Consider the following 23,275-nt stretch of genomic DNA (forward strand, 5'->3'; position numbering starts at 1 on the left):
ATTTGTAAGAAATCTTTTTTCTTTTTTTAAGTGAGCTCTCTTTGGGGGAGAAATATGTGTTGAATAAACAGATTCCTGCCCTCTTCAGTGCTGTCTCCTCCTCATGCTTGTTCATGGTCTTGCTTTTCATCAGACAGCTCATCTGCATGTGCAGGTTCCAGGGGCTACAGATAGTGAAGGTGCGCAATGACCCGTCCTCCAGAGAGAGGGCGCACTGGACCTGCAGGGACTGTTGGAGCGCAGCGGCCTGCACCACTCAGGAGCTCCATCGCAAGGCTGTTCTTGGGAGAGGATGCCAGATTTCTTACTTTGGTTTGTAATTTTAAAAAACAAAAACTTAACAAAAGACAAAGATATAAAAACACAGTTGCTGCTAGACTTCGGGGTGATTTTGAAACGGGACAATCTTCGTGAGTTTATTTCCAAATTCCATGAGGAACAAGCATCTTGGAAAGTGACTGACCGTTGCTAAGTGAAATCCGACAGCCAAAATCAGCAGCTTTCTCCAAAAATATAAGAGCGGAAGAATATTTTTTCTTTGAGGCACTTGGTTATCTGTGGATTTGGCACTTGAGCATATTGGTTTCACATGTCAAGATTCTTTTGCTTTAAAACCAAATAGATGATTACAATGCAGTATTTTTCACTCATAACCCAAACAGTCTGTTTAAAAATAACAGTTGGTCTTTGTTTAGCCTTAGAAAGTCTTTGAAGGAAGTTGCTAACTCTGCTTTCACTACAACTTTCCCCATCCGTTCACAACATTTTTCTACTCTGTGCCTTGAGCTTTGTGCACTTTGCAACTGTGTGATGGTGTTGTCAAACTCCCAAGTGATTTCTGGAGAAGTTGGTGGTATCGCAAAATAACCCATCAAGATGGCAGGGGTGACTTGTCTTGGGATGCTATGATTGGGACAACAGAATTGCACGTTGGTCAGGCAGCCCATGCCATGCCAGCGTGTGCTTGTGTTCAGATGAGGACCAAGTCAGAGTATCTCCAATCCTGCCCTCACCCCCACCTCATTTCGCAGCCTCTGTCGGCTAGGGGTGGGCAGCACTGACGCACCAAAGCCCCTTGTAATATTGTGGAGCGTGCCCAACTAGGAGCTGCTTCCTGTGACACTCTAGGGAGCAATATAGCTGTTAAAACCAAATAGAATCCACAGTGTGGGGTTCCCGATCCATTTCATTTTAATGGGTGAGACAAGTACTTTACAAAAGTAGAGTCATCTCTGCAGCTTCTTTCTGTGCTTTTGCGCAAACTAGAGAAGTTGCAGTGGTGTTTGAAGGCTTTCTTCCAGCCATAGCAAATTTGTATTTTTGGTTTTGCCACACCCACAGTACTGTTTCATAAATCTCTGAGGCTTTTCCTCATTTGTTTCCAAAAGTCAAGGAAAAATAGATGCGGCAAGGAAGACAGTTTTTTCTTTTCAGTTTTGCTTGAACAGTAAATCAAGCATAGGTTTCAGTCTGTCACGTTTCATCAGAGGAATAATATTTACCTCTTTGGAGAACTGGGATGGAAACACCCCAGGGCTGCTGCTGCACTTGTGATAGACATGTTTCTCATCTGCCTTGGCCAGTTCAGCATGTCCTTTGCTGGGAGTGTGATGGGCGAGTGAGAAGTTGGGATATGGAGACAAGTGAATCAACTGATGGAAGTCCTTCATTTCTGAGATTTTGTGCAAAGCAGTAAAAGGAAAAAGGTGGTCAGATTTATTTCAAGTTCTTACCAAGTAGGATGGTAGGTTTTTTTGGAGGTTTGCAGTTGGGCTTGTGTTGTAGGAAAGTGTGCAGGCTATCACCGTGACATCACTGTGACACCTGCATGGCTTCATGAATGCCAGAAGGAATGCCCTTCTGTCTCAAGCCCTAATGTTACTTTAGTCACTGCAGTTCTTGTTGGAGGCTTTTAAGTAACACTCAGAACTGATGTCCTCTTGAGTAATTTTAGTAATATTTCTGAAAGGAATAAAATTCAAACCTTTCTTTAAACAGGTGAATTCTTCAATATCCTAATAATTCACCCAAGTACTTTTCTGGGAGAGAGCATCCTATTGGCCAATGACAGAACGTTCCCTATGAAAGCATTATATTTTGATGTGAATTGACATTAAATTGGATTTTAATGCCAGTAATGCTTTTGCATTAAGTTAATGGAAAAGTGTTTGTTTTTTTAAACCTGTGTATTTCTTGAAGTTTTTGTAGTGACTAGCCAACTATGGATTAAGACTGGGTTCCACAAAGCCGTTATTAGAAAGCATTCAGAGTGAGGGGCACACAAGTGCCTAGTGCATGTGTCCTGGTTCTGAAGCATCTTGGCTCTTTGAGGTGCATTGCGGTTTTTGAAATTTTTCATTTAAATTGAAATTGGCCTTGCTTATTAATTGAAATTATTAACAAATTCTTAGTTTGCAGTGTGAAAGGAAAAAAAGTTGCCCTCCTCCCATTTTGTAAAGACTAAGTACTGTTTGCCAAAAAGTATTCACCTTTCATGATTACTTATAGTCTTGTTTCCATAATATGATCGTTTTTCCACCATAACCAAATACAAGCTTTTAGCAAAAATCATTGAAGACAACATTGTTCTTGCAGGTTAATCAGTTATATCAATTATATCCAACATATACACATAATTTGGCTAAACTAGCTGGTATATATCTTGTGTCCTAAAACTAGACCCTTATCAATGAAGCCAGGTCTGTTATCTTGAAATAATGACATGTCAAATAAATAAATGATGGTTGCTTTGAGAAACGGTACGTATTTTAAAGGTTGGCCTTAAACTTCAGTCAGTGTCACGTCTGATGACCTCCGTTGCCACAGCTGCACCCTGGTCCAGCAGGAATTACTACTTCTTTGGCTTTGGGGCAGAAAGGAGAGCCAGGTGTGGTGCAAGGTTGATGAGAAGCAGCATCAATTTGGATTGTGTGGAAAGGTTACTTGTTTCTTTCCCCTTCTACAGATGTCCACAGCTCTCCTCCCACCCTGCCCCCTTTCATTAGGATGAGGCCCGTTTGTGGGGAGGTGGGATTGCAAAGAAATAGATGGGTGCCTATTGCCACAAACGCTGCACACGTCTCCAGTGCTCATACATGTCCATCTGCCACTCTCCTCGCTGTATGCCGTGCTTTCTGTCGGGTTGCAAATTTGCACACATAAGTAATTCCTCAGGAAGAGTTTGTACATGCATCACCTCACAATATTCTGTACTGACCAAGGGATATAAGGTCTCAGCACAAAATAATTGGTTCATAGTGGTCTGTACACCTGCTAGCAAAGGTAATGGTGATTCAGCAAACAGAATTGGTTTCTGCAGTTATTATGTGAGCAGGAGCTCTTGTATCATAGTATTGAAATAACCTATTGAATCTTCTTGTAGACAGTCTGTGACTCCCAAATTTTGTCATCTTACTGAGGTTGCCTTTTTTTCTCTGTTTTTCCCCCGTCTTCCAGCAGTTAATTATTTCTGTGATTTATACAAGAGGTATTGCCCTGGAGCTAAAACTCAGTTATTAAGCAGTTATTATTAGATTAACTGAGCATTATTTTATGAATGTACACTAATCTGAGATATTTTTTAAAACAGCTAAAAAGCAAACAGAAAACCTTCATTGGCTAACTCTCACCATTGTTTAGATGTTTTAAATTGAATCTTTTATACTGTATCCTTGAGCTTTTAGCTTGAAATATTAAGTTTACTTTTATCCAAGTCTAGACCACTTGAAGGAACTTTAAATTCAAGGTCAAAATGTGAATCCCTTGGTTGACACCATAAGAAGTCCTTGGTTGTAATTACTATTTCCAGTAAGATTGTGTAACATGAAGTCCATTTTTATTAGAAGTTAGAATGGAGGTCATAGGAGTTCATGGAGACATGACTCTCCTATTACTTTAATCACGACTCTCCTATTACTTTAATTACCGTGTTGAAATTCACCTCATTTTCAGATCACCAGAACACGTGAAAGGAGCCCTTTTTCTTCCCAAGGAAAATGATTCATCTTTTGTCCCCTCTCCCTTTGGGTATCTGTAGTCATTAACACCCTGCCTCCTCCACTGTCCCAAGACCCTAATTTGAACCTCTTCCAGAGCCCGGTGGCCTGAGTAGAAGTTCCTGCTTGTTGATGGAGCGGCTGTAGGAGAACTGAAGATAACACTGTTCAGATCCTTTCCCATAAGACCCTACCTAGCCTATGCCACATCCCTGCTGGTGGAAAGGATCTTCATTTCAGGCTGAACTGCACTGTCTAGAAAATGTTAATTGGTAACAGTTATAGAAATTTGGTAGTGTGGCTCTGGGGCTAAGAATTCTGTGGTTTGGAGCAAAATAATTCTCACATGTCATTTCAATGTTGTGACTGTACTAACTGCAGTCAGACTGGCTGTTCTCTTAGAGAGTGTATTTTGTTAAACAGATAGCAGTTTACTTGACTCTCATGTGTCCTATTGTCAATATTACATCCTTTAAATGTGAAGTTGTGGGGAGCTGTGGCTAGAAACAGGATTGCTTCTACATAATTTGGAGATCAAGTGCAGATAAGGGGGGTTGCCAGCCACCAGCACAGCCAAAGCAAGAATAAGGCAGTGAAGTCTTGGACCTGGTAGTGCTTGCTTGTCAGGTGGTATGGTGAATTCAGAACAAGTGTTCTGCACATCAGCTCATTTATTAATCCAAGGAGAACACAGTGGTTGGTGGAACCTGAGATACAAAGCCACTGTCTTTGGCTTTTTCTTTTAACCGTGGTGGATTTTGAATCACTCCTTCTGTATTAGGGTATATTTCTATCACTCTAAAGTATTGTGATTATTGAAATAAATCTTGTACAGATATCCTTAGCCTTGTTATGTTATAATTGTGCACAGATACCACTGGCCTCAATACCCAGGCTCACTGGAACTTTGTTACAATACAGAAATTTGGTTTTGTTTACAGTATATTCTGATGTCTTCCTACATGATGACCACAGCAACAAGTCTTGTCACCACAGTTAAAGCTTGCTGGACACTGTTCTTGACCCCTTTGTCAGTGATACAGAACTTTATACATAATATACATATGGGCATACATGTACATATACATATGCTATGGGTTTATATTTAGTACATATATAGGTTTGTGTGCGGTTTTTATTGGCATACAATTTCTTTGGGGGACCTTTAATCAAAACTAGCTTGAAGCTTGGTGCCAGTGGCTCATGCCTGTAACCATGGCTACTCGGGAGGCTGAGATTGAGAGGATTATGGCTCTAGCTAGATTTTGGTGGGAGGGGGTGGTAGATAAGAAAACTCAATTGCATCAAGATCTCAACTCTAGTTTCTCAAGATTCATTAGATTTGGTGGCAGTTCTATGAAAATCCCAATGGTTTGTCATTATAGAATTTGTCAAACTGATCTAAAGTATAAGTGAAAAAGCAAAGGGCCAAGGATACCCAAGCCTTCCTAAAACAGGATGGAATGGGAGGGGAACTAGCAGTGTATAGAAATTACTGCCAAATACAGTGATTACAAATGCTAATGGAGTAGGGAAGAATTTCATAAGCAAGACAGTATAAGCAAACAATTGAAATAATCCTGTCTAGAAAATGTTAATTGATAACAGTTATAGAAATTTGGTAGTGTGGCTCTGGGGCTAAGAATTCTGTGGTTTGGAGCAAAATAATTCTCACATGTCATTTCAATGTTGTGACTGTACTAACTGCAGTCAGACTGGCTGTTCTCTTAGAAGGTGTATTTTGTTAAAGAGCAGTTTACTTGACTCTCATGTGTCCTATTGTCAATAATAGTTTTCTTTAACTGTACACATGCCAGAATAGAAAACAGCTGAGTCTGCAATAAGATACAGAAATTCAGAGTATATGCACATAACTATCACCATTATCACAGCATGTGAGTACTGATCTGTAATGAAGATAACTCAAGCAGCCATTTCAACGGAGAAACGAAGGGGTACAAAAAAAATGGTAATCCTTATTTTGTAATGAAGAAATGCACATTAAAACTATAAATACTAGCCAGGTGCCTGTGGCTCATACCTGTAATCCTAGCTACTCATGAGGCTGAGATCTGAGGATCATAACAGGAAGCCAACCTGGGCAGAAAATCCTCATGAGACTCATCTCCAATCAAGCAACATCAAAACAGGAAGTGGCACTGTGGCTCAAGTGGTAGAGCACTTGCCCTGAGCACAAAGAGGCTCAAGGACAGTGCCCAGGCCCCAAGTTCACACCCCACAACTGACAAAAAGAAACAACAAAAAACTATACTGCCAGATGCCGTTGGCTTATGCCTGTAATCCTAGCTTCTCAGGAGGCTGAGGATTACAGTTTGAAGCCAACCCAGGGAGGAAAGCCTGTGAGACTCATCTCCAATTAACTCCAAAAAGAACTGGAAGTAAAGCTGTGGCTCAAGTGGTAAAGTACTACTAGCCTTGAGCATAAAAACTCAGCGACAGGGGCTGGGGATATAGCCTAGTGGCAAGAGTGCCTGCCTCGGATACACGAGGCCCTAGGTTCGATTCCCCAGCACCACATATACAGAAAACGGCCAGAAGCGGCGCTGTGGCTCAAGTGGCAGAGTGCTAGCCTTGAGCCGGAAGAAGCCAGGGACAGTGCTCAGGCCCTGAGTCCAAGGCCCAGGACTGGCCAAAAAAAAAAAAAAAAACAAAAAACTCAGCGACAGTACTCAGGTGTGGTCCAAGCCCCGGACTGGCAAAACAAAAAACAAAAACAACTAAATACCATTGTTCCAATACCAAATTGGCAGAAACTGTATGGAGTCAGAAAACAGCCGTAACTGGAAGGATTGTGAAGACAGTGCCTTTCTGCTGTTGGCATAGAAGATAGGTATCAACCCATCAACCACCACATTAGGGAATGATATTTTTTCTTGGGGAAGGAAGTTAGGTGCAAGCATAACTGGTATCCTACCCTGTATACTTAGAAAACCTTGAGCGTGCACACCAGGGAGAGTGGAGAAGTGCTGTTGTATACAAACAGTAATGATCAAAAAGAAGGGCCCAGGAGTAGAGTATGCAGCAGAGTGCTAGCCTTGCATGTGAAGGGCCATGGGTTATAAAGATCCAAAACAGTATTATGTAGGCATGCATACACAGTAGTAAAATCATAAAGGAACGATTTATAATGTTCAGTGTTGTTATAACTGTGATATAGAGAATGAGAGCAGAGAAGCCCAGGAGCTTCAAAACATTTGGTAGTATATCAGTTCCCCTTTGGTTAACACTTGAATTTAGTAAAAACCCAACCGAAAAGCTAAAATGCTTCCTATCATAATTTAAACCTCATATGCAAGTATGAAAATAGTATTTAGTGAAAGAAGATCAACTAGAAGGAACTGGATGTACCAAAAGAATACATCAAGAACTTATAATCCTAGTTATTCAGGAGGCTGAAAATCTGAGGATTGTGGTTCAAAGCCAGTCTGGGCAGGGAAGTGGGTGAGACCCATTAACCATCAAAAAGCCAGAATTGGAACTGTGGCTTACGTGGTAGAGTGCTAGCTTTGAGAAAAAAACAACTAAAAAAATAACAGAGAAAGTGCCCAGGTCCTGAATTTATGTCCTAGGTCCAGTGTGTGTAATTTTGAGATTTTAGAGCACAATTTGATGTTTATTATTATTAAAGTGATAGGTACATTTCTTCTTGGACAGTGTCACCCCTTCCCTTCCTGTCCCTACCCACAAGTGGTTTCGTTTCATTTCTTTCAGATCTCATCCTCCTTGAGTAGCTAGGATTACAGGCATGAACCTCCAGTGCCTGGCCATAGTTCATTTTCAACATAGTGTCTAGTGAGTACCACTGCTGCATTTGTTCACTCTTTGTCTTTGTTCTTCCATTTCTGTGCCCCTTTAATTTCCCAAAGACAAATAAATAAATAATAAATAAAGGCAAAGACAAAAGCAACCCTGGGAAAAAATGGCTTGTTTCCATTTCCTGGAGTTCATTTTGATAAATACTATTTCCTTTGTTCAGAGGACAGTGGCTTTTAAAAGTCATCCTAGCCATGGTAGATGACACAGTGAAAACTGATGGTATTGCTGGAGAAAATTAAATTGGTGCCTGTCATATCATTCACCAAAAAATGGACTAAAAATTAAAAGTATACTGTGAGAAGTAGACTATATTTTTTCGTAACTTTCCTTCTGAAGACGAATGCAGTGAGACACAAAGCCCTGTGAAAGCACCGCCACTGCCCTCCACTGTGCAGGGTTCTTGCCCCAGCCTTTCTGTGCAAGGGTGTATTATTTAAACTTGAACACAATGACCCTACACACATGACAGAAGGAGTAGGAAAAAAGTGAGATGAGGTAAAATGTTTTAAACTTTGTGGTTAAAAAAAAACACGTGGTCTATTTCTATGTATCTAGCTACACATAGAGATTGAGAGAGTTGGATGACATGATTTTGAAGTGCTAGTAACTTGGAAACCCCTTGTTTTAACAGCTCTAGTTCTAAGGTAAGTTTGCCCTAGTTCTTGGTTTCACTTGTTTCCTTTATAGCTGAAAATGTCACTGTGTTAATAGCAGTGGATTCAAATGGCTGCGTGTTAAACTCTTCATAATAAAGTTTGCATCTTTCTCAGTGTAACTGCTCTTGCTGAATAATTAGGAACATTGTGTTTTTACTCTTGCTGAGAAATGAGTTCAGATCTACTGAACGTTATTTGTAGATTTCACTTCCTAGGTTTAAGTGTATGGGTGACTAAGTTTTTTGTAAACTGGAAACTTGTCCAATAATTTCAGAATGCCTCTTAAGCATGAGTTTCTTTCATTGGGAGAAAGTGGTTACTTCCTCCCCCTTAGTGTATTCTCCCCACCTTGAAGAGTCAAATGAAGACTGGTTTTTCGGAAATAACCTTTCATATTTTGTATAGCAAACACTTGTTACCACAGGAATGGTTGGCAAAATTTCAAACATGGTGTTCTGAATTAAAAAAACAAACTACATAATATCCTGAAGTTGGACAGTATCATGAGAAATGTTGCTATGAATAATGAGCAAAACCTCTCTGGGGTTTTAAGTTTTCTCATCCAGTTGTAAACGGTTGCCAGCATGCTCGTAGGTGAAATGAAGTCAGTACAGCTAGTTGGCTCACACCAAGTAGCGTTCCAGATAGAATGATGCCTGTCTGGCCTCCACACTTGGGACCTTGGGGAGTCCTCACTTATGTGTGCTGTATGATCCTGTCATGTGCCTGTGTATTGGTTGAGATGGGTCTCTCCAACTTTTTGTTCAGTCTGCCCTGGAACCTCGTTCCTCCCAATCTCTGCCTCCTGAGTAGCTAGGATTACAAGTCCAAGTAACCACTCCTAGGTGGTTTAAGTTGTCTTTATTCTTAGAAACATCTTAAACTTGGTTTCCTGTTCCACAATGCATCGTTTCAGTGACTTTAGGGATCACTGGCTTAAGCAACACGGGTGAGGTGAGGCCCTGTGGTCAGGCAATTCCAGGGGTGGTAGAGAGCAGCTAATTGGCACCCTCAAACACACTTCCCGGCTTTCTGCAAGCCAGCCATGGTGTGATACTTGATTTATCTTATCAACTTGATTGGATTGAGAAGCACTTGAGAGATTAGGACCTCACAGCTTGTGTCAGGAATTTCTAGAGGTGAAGGGGGAGGGAGAGATGCCCTGAATGTGAGCAGCCAAACCATAGGCTGGGGGCGGGACATCATGGGATAAAGGAAAATTAGAAGAGAGCCTGCGAGCACAGCCCTGGCTGCTGAGGTGTGAGCTGCTTTGCTGTGCTGCACCCTCTCCACTGTGTTGGACGGAAACCTCTGAAATGGAGCAGAATGCTTTCTTAGTTGTTTTTCTCAGGTATTTTGTCATGGTAAAGGAAAAAATCATGTTCGCCCTGTCCTCAAATCGCTTCCCCTGGAACTGCTGCATTTGTCCAAAGTGATGAGGAGGCCTCTGCATCTCCATCCAGGAGCAGGGAAACTTCCCAAAGCCTATTGTCTTTCATTCCCATTCGGGAGTTTGCACTTCTGGGAGGGAGAACGGACCATTTGTGTCAAGGTGATATAAATGTTTATCTTAAAGGGTCTGAACTTAAAGCTGGTATGTAAGTCCAGCTCACCATGTTATATTGCTGCCTTGAACTAGAACATTGCTGGCTTTCTACCTGGCATTAGAGAATTGGTTTGGTGTTCCTGTAACTTAAGCCAAAATGTCTATGCAGCTGGTCAGGGCATTTGACACACATGACAACTGACTTCTGTGCCTGGGGGATTGCCCAGGCACCGAGACCCTCCTTCCCTTCCAAGCTCCTTGCTCATTTTTCCTGGGGGATTTTCAACACTGAACTGGTGACTATTATTCCCTGCCCGCTCACCACACCCCAGGCCTGGAGTTCCGCATTCTGCTGAAAAAATCATGCTAAATCGGGCTAGCCCCCAGTCACAGTGTGAAGTGGGGAATTGCTTCCAGGCTTCAAGTACAGCAAGGAGAAGATGAAAGGAGCCACCATGTCTGCTAACACAGGAGAGGACATCAAAAGCTTGAAAGTGGGTATGAAAGGAGTATACCAGCTTGTGGGGGTACAGGAAGCCTTGGAAAGAGCACGGGAAGCTCAAAGAGGCAGGTGCTCTGGGGAAGATTATATGTAAATGGCATCTGAAGACATTATACTGACAAGCCCTGGTCACATCTAGTTGGACAGGCCATCCAGGCCCAGAGTGAGCTGTCATGGACAGGAGACAGTACTTAGAGATTCCTGTGGTGGAAGGAGAGCCCTAGCCCCACTGAGACCGAGACTTTTGAGGGCAGCATATTGCAAGGAATAAGTGCCTGCTTCGAATTTTGGTGCTTTTTTGGTGTCAGCTAGCTCCTGAGCCTACATTGCAATGTCTCTGGACACACTAAAGAGGTCACTTCAGTTCTGAACCCGAATCCTGGCATCTTGCACCTGGGTTCTCACCTTCTAGGTCCAGTCAGTGCCACCACTGCTACCAGTTGCTCTTAGGGTCCACTGTGTCCCCGCTGTGCCTGCTTACTGCATGGGCAGTCTGCTGGCCTTTCAGCATGCTCACAGGTGACCTAGTTTTTACCCAACAGCTGATCTTAATGGTCTTGATGCGACCTCAGAACGAATGCAGAGCCAGCGTTTGAGAAGTGCCCTCTTGAACAGCAGCGTGGGTTGTGCTCCAGGACATCTCAGCTGCATGGATGATATAGATTGCCCAAGGGTCATGAACTCAAAGCCTTGGTCATGGGCCATCTCCAGCTGACGACAGTGTTGGGCAGTGCCCCTGAGTTCTGGGTCTGCTGGCAATGCCATCTCAGTGCTCCAGAGGGTGCAGTTACATATGCAGATCTGGGGGAGACAGAAGCAATGCCCATTAGGGCATCAAAAGAGCCAAGATCTCAGGGCCAAGCTGCAAGGACTGTCCTGCCAGTGAAACCAGAAAACATTGAGGGCCAGTCATGACTAAGCAGAGAGCGACAGATGCATGCCAAGATCAACTGCACTCTGGAGAGGCTGAACACTTGTAGAAAGAGATGATAGGGGAAGAGGGATCTGGCCGTCTACCATTAATTCACCAAGGCAGTCACTGAAGCTCTGGCCTCCAGCCTTATAGAGTCTGTTTTTGATTTGTGGTGCTGGGGATCAAACCCAAACATCCTCTCCCTCAGCCCCGCCCAGTCCAAGCCAGCTGTGTAGCCAGGCCGTGTGTGGATGAATATGTGCCTCTGTCCAGCTGTGGACCTGTCTGTTAAAGTCCTAGTCCACACTGTTTAATGAACTGCCAAACACTTCAGATCATGTCTCTCCTCTGGCTGACCATTTGTAAATTGCTTTTTGCTGTGGTGCCTGACAAGGTGAAAAATGCATTTCCAATCTCCAGGCAGCAGCAGTGTATTTGTGCTGCCACCACAGCAGGGGCTTACAGGGCAAGTCTACATACAGCCTTGGCCGTTGTCCATAGTGCTGGCCCTCCTCCTGGGTTTCCAGAAGACAGGCCATGTCGTGGAGGATGGGAGCCAGGCCACCTGGAGGAGGATGGAGGGGATGGATGAGTGACAGGCCCCATTTGGGGACCCTTGTCCCATCTGCTGTGCTCTAATAAAGATCAGGTGGCCTGCTCACTGCCAGCTACATAATATGCTGGGAGGGGGACCTCCATAGAGGCTGGCTCTCTGTTGAGAGCAGAATGTAGAGACGTACATCCCCCCACCCCCGCCCCAGTGAGCTCTTGTGTAGTGCCAAGTGCTGTGCTAGGCACTCACTGTATTTGACATGACCACACAGTGCTGTTGCATCTCCATCATAGCTTTTGACCCCAGGGAGACTTCTGGTGGTCTTAGAGGTCGGGCTTCCTGTTCACCCCAAGGCCCTCATGTTCTGATGCTGCATCATATGTTTGGACCACGCTGCACCTGCAGCTGTCTGTGGAGACAATCCCCTTGGGTGGCTGCTGTCCCCTCCTAATGAGAGAGGCCGGGCTGTTGGGCCAGTGTGGTGCTAGCCAGGAGCACAGGCCTCTGAGCTCTGCCCCTGCAGAGATGTGGCACTGTCCTTGGTCTCCAGCAGTACACAAGGAACAAGGTTAGATGAGTACTGTGGAAAATGATGGTAGCTACAATTTCAATGGGCTAAGATAACTTTTTCTTTAAAAGAAAACAGTTCTCAGTAAGTGCTGGAAGAAAAAGATGGCAATTACTGTGCTGTCTTGCCAAAGTCCTGTTATTCAGATGCCCTTTAACCTTGTCTTTGGGGGGCTAAAATTAGATTCTTGTTTTCTTTTCACTCAATAAACAGGCATCTCTGTGTATTAGGTGATCTCCATGGTAATCCAAAGTACATCTTTTCTCCATCTACACCTAGGCCACAGTCCCTGAAAGGATGACCTTGGGCAAAGCCAAAGGCTCTCACTGAGGGCTTCTGCTGTCGGGCTGCACGCTAAGCCCCTTACACTCGGTGGTTAATCACCAGGAGTCTCAGGAGCCAGCTGCTAACATGTAAGTCCCATTTTCCAGATGGAGTTGAGAAATTCAGTCACATTCAGAGTCCTCCAGTACCAAGGGACGGAGCTGGACCCAACTTGAATCTGACCCCAAAGGCTCTGCCTTTGGCTATGGGCCATACTTCAGATGTGGGGTTGTGCCATTTTAGCACTTTGGGGATGCTTAGTGGAAGTGGACATGATTGTTGCTCAGCCTGGGCTCCACTAGCCAGCATCTGTGTTGTGTCCCCACCACCCCTAAATCAACATCTGTTCACTGTGCTGTTTCCCCATCGGCCATGGCAGCACTTGCTAGCACAATGTCCCAGGCCCTGGCAATTACTTGGCTAGGACACTTGGCCACCTGATTTATTTCTTCCCTGAGCTCCAGTGTGCAGAGTTGCCACCAAGGAGGGAGCATAGGTGACCGAGTTCCCCTGCTTTGCTTCCTCTAGAAATTTCCATTCTGCCTGCAGGCACCTCACTCAGCCCAGCCCAGGGGCACAGTGGGACACCTAGGCTGGGTTAGGTCTCAGGTTCCAGCTTCCATAGTGTCAAGTTGAAGACTTTCTTTTTAATTGGTGGCACTGAGGTTTGATCTCAGGTCCTCTTGCTAGGCTGGTGCTCCACAACTTGAGCCCCGCCTCTACGTCTGACTTTTTATTGGTTGATTGGAGATAAGGGTCTCTTGGACTTACCTGCCCAGGCTAGCTTTGAACCATGATTCTCAGATCTCAGCTTCCAGAGTAGCTAGTATTACAGTGAGCCACTTGGATCTCTGCTCCTGTTCTAATTTCTTGGGGCTCTTGCTTCGGGAGGGGGGAGCTGGGCTGAGAATGAGTGACATTTAAGGGGTTCCATTGGCCTCTTGGCATGAGGCCAGGCTTGTGGGGAATATAAGGTAGGCCAGTCCTGGAGGGAAGGGCTGAGCCCTAGGATTCTTCACTTGCTAGAGGCAGTGGTCCTCAGTCATGGAACCCAGAGATGGCAGTGACCTGGGAAGAGACCATCGGGGAAAGCTTGAGGGGCTAGCGAGGAGGAGGGCAGAGGAGAGGCAGGAGAACCCCATGAGAGGCTCAGGACCTTCCTGGATGGGGTCTTACCATGTGTTGACCTCCACCCAACCCACTCTTGGCCTTCTCGCTGAGGCTTTTGAGAGAAGGGAAGCAAGAGCTTCTTGCTCTGATCACCGAATGTTCTGTGTCCAGACACTGCTCTCCTCTCCAGGTCTCCAGGTCTGGCCATCAATCTGAGGAAGGCCATCAGGTAAGTTCCATGAGGGCTGCCTGCATTTCTGTCTCCTGGGTTGCTTTTGAGGTTGCTGCTAACCAACCCCAGCGGAAGGGTATACAGGGACTCCCCTTCCTGGCTGCTAGCTTGTGTGACTGTCAACCACAGATGACAGCAGGCTCTAGAGAAGGCTTAGAGTGCCACCTAGAGAGCATGAGGAGGGAGGGAGAAGGTGGAGGCATGGACTTCTGCACCCCTGGGCACTGGAGGTCTTGGGCTGCATTAATGGGTCACCTGGGAACTTTAAACCTTAGGGAAATTGGGTACAAGTGGCCTATACCTGTGATCCTAGCTATTCAGGAGGTTGATACCTGTGAATCATTGTGTGAAGACAGCTTGGGAAGGAAAGATTGGGAGATTTTTTATCTCCAGTTAACCACCAAAAAGCTGGAATTGGAGCTATGGCTCAAGTGGTAGAGAGCCAGCCTTGAATAAAAAAAAGCTAAAGGACAGTGCAAGCCCCAGTGTCGACACAAATACAACCCTGGCTCTCTCCCAGGCCAAGATATCTAGGTGCTAGCTGCTGGTCGAGTTTAAAAGTTCCTCAGGTGACTCTAGTGGGTGACAAAGGCTGAAAAATCATAGCTGCAAATGAGCAACTCTCCACTGGAAAAGGCACCAGCTGCATCCTAGATCTTAGTAAAATACAGCCCCTGAGGTAGTAGGTCTTCATTCTAACCAAACTCACCAGGCAGTTTGCCAAGTGTCCCAATTGTGTGCATAACTAGATTTCCTGCGTGATTTGCTAAACACAGTATTTAGTAGCTTATTAGGGGAAAGATCACTCAAGATAATTTCTAACTGTAGAAAGCCAATTACCAGCATTTCACTGAAGGGTTTGAGTTTATGTTAATGTTTTATGTGTGATATCTGCATATCGTTTTATATGTAAGGTGTTTCAACTCAGGGTAATTTGCTACTTGGTGATGAGGCATGGAGCTGTCTCTCAGTCAGCCTGGGAGGAGGACCTCCTAGGAAGGCCATGGCTGAGCCCCCGAGTGTCCTGCAGCCCCTCAAGGTCATCTGTGAGGGATCGGCTGCTCAAAGTGTGTGCACATTTGGCTCTTGTTATCCCTGCCGCATTTGACATGTGAGAAATGGGAGTTTCAGGGAAGTTGAGCAGCTTGCCTGAGGTGGTTCAGCTCTGGCTACCAGCCAGACAGCTGCAGTGCCAACCCTGACAGGGCTGGGCAGAGCCCCAATGCTCACCACCTCTGGGTGCTTCATCTTGGTATTGTTAGGTTTTTAAAGTAGGTAGGCAGTAAAGCAGAACGCCACGGGGTCTTCAGGCAGGAGAGAAAAGTTTATTCTGCTGACCTGCTCCCAAGTTCAAGGTGCACGAGGCGGGCAAGAGAGAGAGTCAGCCCAGGGGGATGCCTTATGTAGGGCAGGGATGGGGAGGTGTGGCCAGGATGTGACCTCAGGGAAGGGGGAGGCAACCGCCTCCAGGTATGCGGGTTACCTAGGTAACCGGGTGGAGACAGTCAGGTGGCTGGCATCTGCACTTAGCCCTCTGGGAGAGGACCTTACAGGTATGAGGACTCAAAATTGTGCCCAGAGACCCCCAGTGGGCAAGCACGGAAGCTGCTGTATTCTCCCCGCCCCAGTGGAGGACAAGTGTGGGGACACCCCTCTACCCTGATGGCTGACCCCATCAATAGGTCAGGTGCAGGCGAGGGCGGAGCAGTGTATGGGGGGGGGGGGTTCACATACTACCCCCAAGGGTGTCCTGCCATTCCCGCTGGTCATACCTATGAGAGCTGAGGCTCTAGGAGCCCCTATCTAGGTCTGAAGGCCAACTGCACACTTCCTAGCTGGGCAGTCCCCCCCCCCCCACCTTTCCTGCAGAGTAGGGTGAGCATTACTGCCTCTCCACCGAAGCTAAGAGCCATTAGGGTGGTGGCTGTGGAAAGGCCTGCAGGCTGCTCAGCAAGTCTCTGCCATTGTCACCGTCTTTACAAACAGGTGGGAGGCAGCGCTAAGCTGGAGGAGGAGAAGGGCAGTGATAGCTGATGGGAGGAAGTACAGCCGTGTGTTCCCCTCCCCCCACCCAGACCTAAGAAGGAAGAAACCGAGGCAGGAAGTCCCCGCCCCCACCTTCCACCGCAGGTGGTGGCAGTGGTTGCCTTAGCTACCTGAGGAGGATCAGAGGACCCCACTGAGAACCCTGGGGGGCCCAACGGGGTGGCAGGTAGCTGTCATCAAGATTTTCCAACCTCTCCTGAGCCTGCTGGGCTGGGGACTTGGAGGCACGTGGGCCAGGGTGTGGGCCGCCCAGCCCCAGCGACGGCGGGTGGTGGTTGTCACTAGCTCTGATGCGTGCCGCACGAGGCTCGGCCTCCATCCCTGCCTAATTGGAAGTGGGGGTTTTGTTTGTTTAATTTCGGAGAAGCGGGTGCTGGGGAGGAAAAGTGGCGGTGGACCGCAGCCAGCCAGGAGTGGAGGAAATGTTTTCCGCTCACCCTAATTTGAAAAACAGAGCTGAGAAAACAAGCCTCCCATGTGACTCAGCGCCATTATCCCTCATCACATGGATGAGGCCCGACCCCTGCCTGGCAGAGGCCGGAGCACGGAATGCATGCTGAGCACCGAGACCTGCTCCCTGCTGGGGACCAGGCTTCCTGGGAGGGGCCACAGGCTCATGAGGAAGGGCCCTGTCCTGGGGTGGGGTCTCACGCGGTGGCTCTGCGGTGTTGGGTCCCACACAAAGCTGTGTTTGGAGAGTTTTCTGTTCTAAGGACCCATCACTTTGGACATTAAGAAGCCCCAAATTCAAGAGCATTTCACACACGGCAGGGATGACCACACAGCGTCTCTAGGAAAGCAGTGCAGAGGGCAGTGAGGCTGGGAGGAGGGTAAAGAAGATGGAGGGGGCGGAGGCATGGCTCCGATGGTAGAGCACTAGCCAGTGAGTGAAAGCATGGGCCATCCAGTTTGAGTCCTGGTCTTGGACCTGAAAAAAGCAAACAATTGAATACTGTCAAAATAGACTATTTGCAATTATGAAAGCAGAGCAAGGAAACCTATTGGGGACATAGTTCTTAGAATGGTACACGGAGTGTGCTACAAAGGGTGAAATTGATTGGAATACAGTGTGAACATGTCCCAATGGCCCCCCTATAACATATACGCCCTCCAATTGCATGACGCCCCATGAGTATGGAAAACGTTGTAGTTTTGAGTTTAAAAATAATAGTATTAAAATCTAAGTTTAGAAAAAAGAGAGAAGTTGTTGAATCTCAAAGAAACTTTGGATTTGTTCTTTTAATTTGCTGAAAGCATTTAGAGCCCCAGATGGGTGGCTGCCTCCCACGTTCTGTCCAGGGTATTTAGGTCCATTCAGAAGAAGAATGGGGGTGGTGCCTGCTTATTCTCCTTTGAATCCAAAACTTCTGAGCCTCTTTTACTATAGTTGTCCTCTAACATGTGTCCTCTATTCTTTTCATGAGAAAGAAGATAGAGAATCATCAGACATGCATTGAACAGGACTCCTGACTATTTGGAACTTACGATAAGAAATTATGGAATAACCAAAGGCAGTTATTTCCCTCTTGTCCACACTATTTAAACTGTTTATAAGGCAGTGGGTAGCCCTGTGGCTTGAGGGGCTCAGGTGCTAAACAAAGTGGCTTAAGCAACACAGGGTTTGAAAGGTAGAAGTCCAAGGTCAAGGTCATGGCAGGGTTGGTTTCCAGTGAGGCCTCTCTTTCTGGCGTGCACACAAGCCTTTCTTTTATGCATAGTGCAAGGAGCCCTCTGGGCTCTCTTCCTCTTCTTATAAAGAAACCATCCCTATGTGGGATGGGGGGGCCCTGTTCAATGAACTTTGACCTCACTGAACCCCAATTCCATCCCTACAGGCCCTATCTCCCAAGACAGCCACATTGGGAATTAAGCTTTAACATATGGCTGGGGATGGGGAAGGAATATACAGTTCAGTCCACAACACAGTAAGATCTTTGTGTACAGGTGTATCCCTCCCTCCCCCCCCCTTCTTTCTCTCTGTGTAGCAGACTTGTTATTGTCATGGTTGTAACAACTGTGCTCTCCAGGGAGGAGTTGATGTGGTCAGATGTGTTGATCCTTGAAGGGAATGTGAGGTTGGGAGAACAAGGAATCGTTCCTCTAGGAATAGTCTAGAAGGCAGGGATGGGAGGCTGTCACAAGGGTAATGGGACTCGTACCTATTCAGAAGAACTTGAGTATGTGAGGGAATTCCCCAGGGGAATTAGCAAAGCCCATGGGGTCTGTGCCTGGGTCATGGAGGGGGGAGCAGAGGCAGGAGGCAGGGCGAGGGCCAGCCTGGAGGGGAGCAGGAGAAGAGGGGGCCTCGGAGCTGGGAGAGCCACAAGCTGGGGCTGAGGGAAGCTGAGGATTGACAAGGTCAACCTGCCTGAATCCCCAAGCCGCCAGGGGCCTGAGCTCATAGTAAATATTTTAGTACAAGGAAAAGATCTAAGAGAAGGAAGCCTATAAATATTCTAACAAGCTCTTTGATGTGAGTGGGTGGCAGAGAAGCGGCGCCCAGGTGGGGAAGTTTAACACAATTTCCCCTTTTGTAGCTTGATGAATTATCTGATTCTTCATGGTAAGCATATACTTCTTGTGTTGTCATGAAAACAATAGCCCAATTTTCTTGTAATCAATACATCATGTGCTTAAGCTGAGATGTGAATGCAACCATTCGTTATTGCTGTAGTCTGAATGTTTGTAGACGCACAAGGTGATGGAATTCAGGGGCTTTCAAGGGACGAGTCATGGGGGTAAAGCACTGGTCAGTCAGGGTGGACTTTGTGCCGCAGGGAGCTCACTTGCCTTTGTGCCACCAGAGGATGTAGAACCAACAAGGGATCTCTCACCAGATTGAATCCACTAAGGTCTAGATCTTGGACTTCCTCATCTCCAAAAGCAAACTCCAGTCAACTATTAAATACCCACTACATGCTAGACACAACCAAGGGTCCCAGCCATGGTGCAGAGCAGTCAGGCCGGATATGGCTGCAGCCCAGTGTTCATGGCAGAGGTGGGCACCTGCGCAGTTCAGAGGACCCAGCTTCTCAACCCTGGAGCCACTGCCTTCAAGAGTCCTTGGCGTGGACAAAGGTGAACCTGTGTTGAGGGATGTCTAACCTTTTCTTTCTTTCTTTTTTTTTTTTTTTTGGCCAGTCCTGGGGCTTGGACTCAGGGCCTGAGCACTGTCCCTGGCTTCTTTTTGCTCAAGGCTAGCACTCTGCCACTTGAGCCACAGCGCCTCTTCTGGCCGTTTTCTAGATATGTGGTGCTGGAGAATCGAACCCAGGGCTTCATGTATATGAGGCAAGCTCTCTTACCACTAGGCCATATTCCCAGCCCATTATTATTATTATTTTGGCCAGTCCTGGGGCTTGGACTCTGGGCCTGGGCACTGTCCCTGGCTTCTTTTTGCTCAAGGCTAGCACTCTGCCACTTGAGCCACAGCACCACTTCTGGCCATTTTCTGTATATGTGGTGCTGGGGAATCGAACCCAGGGCCTCATGTATATGAGGCAGGCACTCTTGCCACTAGGCCATATCCCCAGCCGGATATCTACCTTTTCTGGAAACTAGAGGTCAAGGTCAAGGTTTCTGTGAGGGGGTCTCTTCATGGCTGTGTGTTCCCATGGCTTTTTATATGTGTGTGCACGTGCATGCTTGAGTGTGTCGAGGGAGAAATTTCAAAGTTCTCTGGTGAGAGACTGGTGCAAGGACATTAATCCTGTTATACCCAGGCCCCACCCTTAGGCCCTCATTTACTTCAATGACTTCCTTAGCTACTCCAAATCCAAGAAAGGCCATTCGTGGGGGTTAGGGCTGTAACAAAGAATTTTCCCTGTAATAAAAGCAAACCCAAGGTCAGCACCTAGGCCTCTGTCAATTGCTCCATTGATAAGCTGGGTCTTTTGAGGTCCTCAGTTTCCCCTCTTATGCCCTCAGAGGATATTGGATTTTCCTCCACCAGCTACATTCTAGGACTGTATAAAGATGAAAAGGACAACTGTAGAACAGGCTTTAAAGGCGCAAGGCACCTGCACCAAGCTCTCCCACGGGAGAGGCGAGCTGGAGATGATGCTGTAGAACATCTAGAACCGTCGGGCTCACCTCTGCTCTGGAAGAGGAGGATTCAGGCTCAGTGTTGACATGGACTGGTCAGAGCACAAAGGCCTAGAAGGCAAACTGGTTCTGTCCACCGAAGAGGATAGGTTGCTTTGATGACCAGAGGCGCCAGCCTGTCCCAGCCATGGAAGTTAGCTCTGTTTCCTCTGAGGTTTTGAAGTTTCTGGATGCCAGGGAAAGTGGACTTGTTCAGCCGGCTGTTGATTAAAAAATTTTAATATTATTAAAACAAAGCAGGCCTGACATAGCCTGCAGCCCGGCAGTCTCTGACCAGAGCAATCAGGGATGCTGGAGGGATGGGTGAGGTGGGAAGAAGCAATGAGAGAGATCGGGGTAGGTGGGGTGGGCCAGGTGTTCCTCCACCTAGAGGTGGAGGCCTGAGAGCTGTGAACCTCTTTCCAATTTATAGGATGAACTCCACAAAGAATCTATCAGCCACTTGTCAGTGGTATGCAGAATGGGTTGACTCTGGCTTGTCTGGGGTGGATCTATAGTTCTATACATTGTAGCACACATACATACACAGTCTCTCTCTCTCTCTCTCTCTCTCTCTCTCTCTCTCTCTCTCTCTCTCTCTCTCTCTCTCTCTCTCTCTCTCTCTCTCTCTCTCTCAACCCAGAACTATTTGGTGGAAGATTGCCCTTTAACATGTTAGCTGTGTCACTTCTTTATCTGAAATACATTGTGGTCAGTTCCAAGCTGCCTGTTCCTTGCCCAGAAGGTGATTCTTGAATCAAGGATGTTTCTTCCTCCTTCCTCTTTGTTCCCAGGCGCGCTGGCAAAGAAATAGAGCCTATTAGTTATTATCATGGTGATAGGATTGCCAGGGGATTGTATCTAAAATGTTTTCCACGAGGTATGATCAATTGTGCTCTTCAGGAGAGAAACAAACAAGCTCATTCCATTTACACTGAAAGCTTCACATTCAAAGCCCAATTTCCTGCCTCCTTTCTCCCCCGCCCTTCCTGCTCCTCACTAGACCTGCAGGAGGGAGCTTTCTCTCTGGGAAGAGAGAGCCTGATAGCAGGTGCACATGGCCTGTCTGCCCAGGACTCCGGCTTCTTCACAGCCCCAGGGCTACTTTGCCATGAACCAGGGCTCTTGAGAGTGCATCTGCCATTTACTATTTGATTAGTCTCTCCAAGGGTATCTTAATTTGTCCTTTCCAGGCACGTACTCCAGCCAGCCAGGATGAAGAATTGTGTCTCTGGGGCTGCTATAATAAGACAGTTACTCCAGCAACATCCCATAGACTGGCAGCAAGTCCTAAGATTGGTCACGGCCCTAATTTCCATCTGGGGTGAGAAAATGGACATCGGGAGGCGCTTTTCTTCAGTTTTCAGAGGGCCAGTACAGAGACAACACTCAGCTAGGGCTTTGACCTTGGGGGCGATGTTTCTTCCCTTCAAGCTGCTTGCTGACGGTGGAGACTTGGGAACAGTGAATGAGACACACTTTGTCCCCTCCTTCCCCCCAATGAAGCTGAAATCTCACTTCTGCAGTCAGTATGAAGTCTCTTGGACTCAGTTTTCTTACCTGTAAAATGGGTGTGATTATGACCTTCCTATTTTCTTCAGCTCTTCAACATCTCGCTCCTCTCTCTGGGAACAACAGCTTCTTGATTTCCTCTTGGGGAATTATTTCACTCCACTGTGTGCAGCCTTCCAGGGGTAGAAGTCAAGCTGTTCTGCCTGTTAGGAAAGATCAAGCAGACAAAAGGAAAGGAAGGAGACAGAGACCTCAACAAATTATATCAGGATTTGGTCATCACTGGAGAGGGGTGCCAAGCAATTCCGAATAGAGTCGGAGATGCAAGGAACGTGGTGGGAAGGGAGTTTGGGTCTAAGTGTAGTAAAATGAGGAAGCTGTTACATCGTGAAACTGGGCATCTGCCACAGACTGCCTCAGCACGTTAAATGTACTTTCAGAAAGGGCTGAGCATGAGGGGTTTTCTTTCCTTCTAGAATTGGCCCCAGAGGGTGGGGCTCAGTGGGCTCTGAAGGCAGCATTGGGCTATGAGAACAATACAGCTTCCCATCGCTGCCAGGGCGGCCATGTAATGGAAACCAGGTCAGCCAGTGATTGCCGGAGACACCCATCCGATGACCATGGTTCCCCACTCGGCCAGCCAGAGCCTGGGATCTGCTGGGTGGCACACCTCCGTCTATCCTATTTCTCCAGCTGTCTTGCCACTTCTGTGAGCTAACCTCCAAATAGACTTTCTCTTGCTTGCAACCCCAAAGCCCTACGTCACTCACACGCTTTGGGAGCCAGGAGAAAGTGGGTCTCACATAAGGAAGTGCCAACCTCAGAGCCTGGCATGCATAGGTTCTGAGCTCACCACTTCTCCCCCGGGCTGTACTCAGGAGAGCAGGAAAACTACCAGAGAAGAGCCGGCTTCTCAGAGACAGCCGCCTTTCTTCCTTCTGTGACTCCTCAGAGTGAGGGGAACAACCAGGAAACGCTTGAGGAGGACTCAGCCTGTCCTTTCTCCTGCACCAGGGGCCAGGGCTGTCTGTCTATTTGCCCCCAGCTGCCAGGCTGCCCACCTCCCTCCCCTAGAGCCACCGAAGAAACCGTGATGATTTTAAATTGCATCTCCATATACAGAGACGAACTGCCTGAAGTTCCATCAATTTAGCTGGGTCTCAGGAGAGTCAAGATTGCTGGGCCAGGCCCCGCTAGGCAGCCAATCCAAACGTGTCAGAGAGAAACAAATGTTCATTGAGCTGTGTAAAACCACTTTAGAATCATCCATCTTCTTTTCTTCAAAAACAAAACCATTTTATGAGAAATTAAATTGCATAGAAAAGACAAAGAAGGATACAACCAACCATCGTATTGTCTCCACTTAATCTAATAGCTGTTAGCATCTTATCCCGTTTT

At 46.6% G+C, this 23,275-nt stretch overlaps 1 protein-coding gene across 1 annotated transcript in view; it reads left to right on the forward strand.

Moving 5' to 3' along the window:
- The window catches only part of Cacul1 (CDK2 associated cullin domain 1), a 63,658-nt gene extending 58,825 nt beyond the window's left edge, over positions 1-4,833 (forward strand). The window contains exon 9 of the mRNA XM_048338150.1: positions 134-4,833. Within this exon, the coding sequence (XP_048194107.1) occupies positions 134-174 (41 nt within the window). The 3' untranslated portion in view covers positions 175-4,833. The remainder of the gene's footprint in view (positions 1-133) is intronic.
- The last annotated feature ends 18,442 nt before the right edge of the window (positions 4,834-23,275 follow it).

The sequence above is a fragment of the Perognathus longimembris genome, chromosome 2 (genome assembly GCF_023159225.1).
Source record: "Perognathus longimembris pacificus isolate PPM17 chromosome 2, ASM2315922v1, whole genome shotgun sequence".
Lineage (NCBI taxonomy): Eukaryota > Metazoa > Chordata > Mammalia > Rodentia > Heteromyidae > Perognathus > Perognathus longimembris.